The 6432-nt window shown below is 48.4% G+C and overlaps 1 protein-coding gene across 1 annotated transcript; it reads left to right on the top strand.

Moving 5' to 3' along the window:
• Positions 1-4296: 4296 nt before the first annotated feature.
• LOC101777429 (tryptamine hydroxycinnamoyltransferase 2) lies at positions 4297-5944 on the top strand. Its single transcript, XM_004983025.2, has 2 exons — positions 4297-4704; positions 4835-5944. Exons 1-2 carry the CDS (start codon positions 4327-4329, stop codon positions 5765-5767), a joined length of 1311 nt encoding a protein of 436 aa, XP_004983082.1. The 5' UTR covers positions 4297-4326; the 3' UTR covers positions 5768-5944.
• Positions 5945-6432: the final 488 nt, after the last annotated feature.

Below are 6432 nucleotides of genomic sequence, written 5' to 3'. Positions count from 1 at the left end.
CTACATTAAGAAGGGCCAAACTCCAGATTTTAATGTGTGGCCAAAGTTGAGGGACTACTGGGAGGCATTTGTTGAATATAAGAGTGAAGACGGTGTGAAAAAGATCTAGACCAACACTACAAATTCTGGTCAGAAGGGGTACCATCATCATCTAGGGCGAGGTGGTTATGGCACAACAATTCCCAAATGGAAGAAGATGGAACAAGATCTGATCGAACGGGGAATCGTACCTGCAACTATTGAATGGCCCGAATGATCGAAAAATTGGTATTATGCTCATGGAGGCTCCCTGAGCTAAGAGGATGGGACGTTGATATTTAATGAGACAATACGTGAGAAGGCCGAAAGTCTTATGAAGAACATTGAAGATTCTAAGGCTGGGAGGTTGAAGGTGGACCGAGAGAATGATGAGCTCACAATGGTCCTCGGTAATCCCGAGCACCCAGGACGTTGCCGAGGTTTCGGGGTCATTCCGTGGAAGTTTGCTTTCCAAGGCGACAGTGCATCGTACAGAAGCCACAAGTGAAGAAAGGAACAGATCGAGGAGAGCTGGCGGCAGATGCTAGAATCCAAAGTGCAGGCACAAGAACAAAGAATGTTGGAGGAAATCAATCGTCGAGTGGCCCACGTAGTTGCGGAGTTGGCCCAATCTGGAGCATTGCCGAATCCAAACTACGCCAGCCCTTCTCAACGCCTCTTGAGCAGTTGTGCTTCTACAGGGGTCCCCGATGCGCAGACGCCCAGGTTACCCGTGGAGGAGCAACGGTTCCCCGTGGATGCCATCACGCAACGCACCTCATATGAGCTGCATGCACCGATCGGGAACCTCACTATTAAGGTATACTTATACATAATATTTATGCAATCTTCTCAAATGATCCACGCCTTGGGATCGGAGTTTAATAACTTGTTTACTTCTGCTATATATACAGGTGGCGTACGAGAGTGCGTTACCAATCCTGGCAGGGCAGAGCAGCCATGGCATGGTGATTCCACCTGGCTACGCCAGCGTCCGCGTAGAGCAGGTTGTTGATAGCCAATATGAAGGCCTAGAGCTCGACCTCCCGGGAGGCGACAGCGAAAGGACACTGGCAGATGTGCGTCATGGGATCATTCTATGGTGCAAACGTTACATCATCATTCCCAGCATGGAGCCATCTCCTCAAAGCTCAAGACCGCTCCCCGTAGATCCCCAGCATCGACCTTCTCCTCATACCTCGAGACCGTCATCTCCTGCACAACCTGCTCCAGGACCGTCATTTCCTGCTCTATCAAGGTCTCCATCTCCACCACATCCTGGTGGTGGGAGCGACAATGACAATAACAACACCCCTCCTCGATCACCGTCGCCGGGACTAAGAGCAGCCCCGATAAAGGAACCTGCAACACCACTAAAGAAGTCACAAGAACCACCTCCCAAGCAAAGACAGAGAAAGAAGAAAATAAAGGAGCCTGAAGTGACTCGTAAGGAACGCTGGGAGGCAATGAGTCATGCAGAACAGTGGGCAGAAATCCAAGTAGAGGCTAGTGTGTGGTTCAAGAAACAAGCCAAAGAAAAAAAGCAAGGGAGATGGAGCCACCGCTAGTAAATCAAAGAGATTTAAACTTTTTTATCAGGATGGAAGAAAGAGCCAAGAAAAGGATACCGCTACTATCAAACTACGAACGGGCTTTAGTAAAGGCTGATGAGAGGGACAAAAGGAAAGGAAAGTCATCTTCCAGTGGTGCTGTCCCCGACCTCAGGCATTTCTCAAAAAAAAGACGCTTAAAAGGTAGCAGCAATGTCATTGGATCAACAAGCACAAGTATTGAAATTCATGGAAGAAACCGGTATGGGACTTGATGAATTTAGGGCAAGTTGAGCCGCCAGCTGCACCGCCAGTTGAATCGAGATGGACTTTTGAGCTAGGCAAATTTCTAGTAAGGCCTGAGTTGGTACGGAAGCTATCAACAAAGATGTACGAATTCCATCAATGGTACATGATGGTGTCCGCCGACTCGAGGGAGATGTTGGGCCTTAAGGTAAAACCGATAGATTTTTACGCGAAGGTGAGAAAGTTCTGTGGCTAGACTTCAAGGATATATACGAAGTGTACCATCATGATGCCCTGGACGTCTCTATGATCAACGCTTGGGTTCTGTAAGTGTCCATTTATCTACATGTAAATTTTGCCTCATATCATTATTTTTTTGCGTGCGTCACTGTACTAACTTCGTCTTCCATTTTATGTAGCATGCTAATTTAGACGTGCCGACGAGAGGCGTACCTACATATTGACTTCATGGATCCATCCGTAGTTAACCAAAAATAGATACAATTATCGTCAGAAAAAACCTTGGTGGAAGTATACAATTTCCTAGACAAAAAAAATTTAAGGATTTCATACTACTTCCATACAACTTCAAGTAAGTGTGTGTATACCGTCTACTTTCATTATCTTTTTGCTTACCTGATTAATTAGTTAGCTCTAATATGCATGAACATTTTACGTATGTAGCTTTCACTGGATCCTCGTTATAATTGAACTTGAAAGAAGCCATGTCACTGTCTTCGATTCGTTGAGGAAAGATCCGGTGGAGTACCAAGACATGCAAGACTTGTAATAATTCTAGATCTTTATCTCTATGCAAAAGTTTATTTCCTAAATTTTATCCCTATTACACTATATCATTCATTATTCTAATCCGCAGCATATGGAAACAATTCATAAGGACACACAAAGGTCCATTCAAAGAAAAACTTACATGGAACACAGACTTCCCGGTACGTATGAAGTCTGCACATTTAGTACATTGTATAATACGAATATTTCATAACTTATTTTTTTCCGCAATGAAGTGCTTAAGACAGGAACCCAGGAATAATCTATGTGGCTACTACATCTGTGAGCACATGCACAGTTTTATGGGACCCAAGGGACTAAAGATGACACCGCACAACTTTAAAGTATGTAAAATAAAACTATTGCTAGTTAATTATTTTCTAGCTCCTTATATTTAATTGTTCGTGTAACATTCATAAATTTCCAAATTATAAATGTTAAATATTCAACAAGGACTCTTGAAGAAAGAAAGAGTAGCGGCAATATGTGAAGGTCTCATTAGATTCCTAATGGACGAGGTGGTAAATCCACAAGGAGAATTTTATTACGATGGACGACGATTAGATGCTCCGAGCAACACCTCGATAGGAAGATTGTAGATATATAGTTTGATTTGTATATATAATGCGCGCTAAGATCGATTTGTATATATAGCTGATTTCATTATACTAGTTGAATTGTGTATATGAATTGTGTATATATATAGTAATTGTATAATTACAAATTTCATTCGTTTAAATACTAGTTGATTTCATTAAAAAAAAGTCTCAACTACTAAAGGTTAATAAAAGGGCCGCGGTACCACGTACGTGATGCATGAAAATTTCAAGGGCCATACAGGGTGCCATTTAGTTCCGGTTGGGAAAGCCAACCGAGACTAAAGGGGAACCCAACCGGGAGTAAAGGGCCTGTCCCGCGCCTAGCGTGGCAGGCCCATTAGTCCCGGTTGGTGAACAACCGGGACTAAAGGGTGACCTTTACTCCCGGTTAAAGGACCCGGGACTAAATACCCCCCTTTTGTCCCGGTTGATTTATCCCGGATAGATTTTCGGGAGATATGCACCCTACCAACCGGGACTAAAGGCTAGTTCTCTACTAGTGTTAAAGGACGGTTAGAAACGTATTTGCAGGAACGTACTCAAAATCTGCTCTTACTTTTCGCATCTAAAAATAGCGTGTTTGTAGGAGCAAGAGCGCCGATGAATTTTTGTGCAACTTAATAAACAGCTAAATCTTCTCTTTACGTAAACACAACCTAGAAGTTATGCCAACTTATGGCTGTAACTCATATATATATATAGAGAGAGAGGTGTTTATCAAACACTTGAATTTTGTAATTCAATGAATTAACTTTAAGCTTTGAACAAAATTCAAGTGTTTGATGCCCTAAAAACAAATGACTTTTTTTGTTACCCAAGAATCAGGTTCCGCGTGGCCTTCATAAAACACACTAATTTTTGTCCTCCTGAAATATTTAGCACAGATATCCATGAAAATCAGATGGACAAAGGTGTGGTGGTTGGCGTAGAATAACACCGTAGTCGTCGTGTTTAGCTTTTCCGTTTACCTAACATTTTTGCTGACATCTCGCTTGTTGCCGTCTTCTTGGATTCCGGCTACCGAGAGATGGATAGGTATTACTGCTCCGGCCTTATATAAAGCGCATGCTCAGTGCAAAGCAAGCTACGAGGCGCGCAGGTAGTGGCAAGACTACATTGATAAAATGGCGGTGCCCGTCGAGATCACACGGCGCGCAATTATGAGTCCCAAGCCCGACTGCGACGATGCCGTCGGCCGGATGGTCCCGCTCACCGTTTTCGACCGCGCCGCCACCGACGGCTACGTCCCAGCCGTCTTCGCGTGGACCGCGCAGGCCGCGCCGGCCAACACCGCTGTCGTGGACGGCCTCCTCGCTACCGTCGCAAGGTTCCCGCACCTCGCCGGTCGGTTGGGCGTCGACGACCGCGGCAGGAGGTGCTTCCACCTCAACAACGCCGGCGTGCTTGTCCTCGAGGCCGATGCGGCGGCGGACCTCGCGGATGCCCTGGCGCGCCCCGACATATCGGAGCACATCGACCAGCTGTTTCCCAAGGCGGACATGGTACTTTCTCGTACACGTAAAAACAGAATTTCCATGAAACTCGTAGTATAGTGAGATTTTAAGTTCGTTGCAATCCTCCTGCTACTTGCAAAATATGAAGTAAATTAAAATGACTTTTGCTCCTGTGCAGTACCGTGCCGACGAGCCGCTCCTCCATGTCCAGCTGACGCGGTACAGGTGCGGCGGCCTGGTGATCGGCACGGCGTGCCAGCACCTCGTCGCCGACGGGCAGGCCATGAGCTTCTTCTACGCTGCGTGGGCCACGGCCGTCAGCACCGGCTTGGCCATCCTCCCGTCGCCGTTCATCGACCGCACGACCGCGGTTGTCCCCCGCAGCCCGCCATCGCCGGCCTTCGACCACCGGAACATCGAGTTCAAGGGCGAGCACAGCCCGAGCCGCTCCTACCCTGTTATCCCTATGGACAGGATCAAGAACCTCACCGTGCACTTCTCCGAAGAGTTCGTGGCGAGGCTGAAGGCCCACGTCGGAGCGCGGTGCAGCATGTTCCAGTGCCTCCTGGCGCACGCGTGGAAGAAGGCCACGGCGGCGCGGCGCCTGGCGCCAGAAGAGCTCACGCAGATACGGGTCGCCGTGAACTGCCGGAGCAGGGCCAAGCCTCCCGTGCCAACGGACTTCTTCGGCAACATGGTGCTGTGGGCGTTCCCGAGGATGCGCGCCGGGGAGCTCCTGTCGTCGAGTTACGCCGCCGTGGTAGGCGTCATACGCGACGCCGTGGCGCGCGTCGACGCCGAATACGTCCAGTCCTTCGTCGACTTCGGCGAGGCGTTGGAACGCAGCGGGGAGCGGCTGACCGCAACGGCGGCGGTTGCAGGCACGGCGTACTGCCCGGACCTGGAGGTGGACAGCTGGCTGGGGTTCGGATTCCACGATCTCGACTTCGGTGGCGGGCCGCCGTGCGCGTTCCTGCCGCCTGTCTTGCCTCTCGAGGGGCTCATATTCTTTGTGCGGTCATGCACGGCCAAGGGCGGCGTCGACCTCTTCGCTGCGCTCCACAACGAGCACGCTGATGCGTTCAAGCAGATCTGCTACTCTTTGGACTGATGATAGGCAACAACAACTACACCCATGAAGGTGTCCTGTGGACGTCTATGTGTGCATGTACGTCATGGAATTGAGATTTCTAAAGGTGGTTTGATTATATCCGCATGTGTTAGTGCAGCAGGTATGTATTATTAGTTTTATATTTATGAGTTGGTTTGCGGTGCATCTACATTTGTCCATATTGTTTGGAGATCTATGTTTGTGGTGTTGAAGTTGCATTCCATGTAATTTAATGTATATGTATTTCCTGTTTGCCCAAATGATCAACCCACGACGACATAGGTCTCAGAAGTTCATGGATGAATTAGGACCTACGCAGGCCACCACTAATCAGCATTGCTTATCTTGCTCTGTGTAACGGCTTCGGATAAAAATCCTTCGCGTCAATCTTAATCCGAGTCCCTTATCACCTATCTCAGTTTACCAAGCCTAAGTACTCAACCTCCAGATCTCCCGACCCCTGTGATCCGACCCCCTCGCCGTGTTTTCCCAGTTCCGACCCCGCCGACCCCCAACCCACCTTCGGATCTTTCTAAGTCATCCCACAACGCCGCCCTTCAATTCGAGCCGTGGACCACCAAGACTGACCGGTGGACCCATAAGATCTTTCTCCCAGATCTCCCGCGACCGGCGCACTCGAGTTGCATGCCCGCCTCAGAGTTCCC

The sequence above is a fragment of the Setaria italica genome, chromosome IX (assembly GCF_000263155.2).
Source record: "Setaria italica strain Yugu1 chromosome IX, Setaria_italica_v2.0, whole genome shotgun sequence".
Lineage (NCBI taxonomy): Eukaryota > Viridiplantae > Streptophyta > Magnoliopsida > Poales > Poaceae > Setaria > Setaria italica.
This window is presented reverse-complemented; position numbering and strand designations above follow the sequence as displayed.

Bases quoted from the DNA above. Each gene is read 5' to 3' on its own strand.
- LOC101777429 (XM_004983025.2), top strand. From the start codon at position 4,327: ATGGCGGTGCCCGTCGAGATCACACGGCGCGCAATTATGAGTCCCAAG. The intron at 4,705-4,834 runs GTACTTTCTCGT...GCTCCTGTGCAG, and splicing joins TGTTTCCCAAGGCGGACATG to TACCGTGCCGACGAGCCGCT.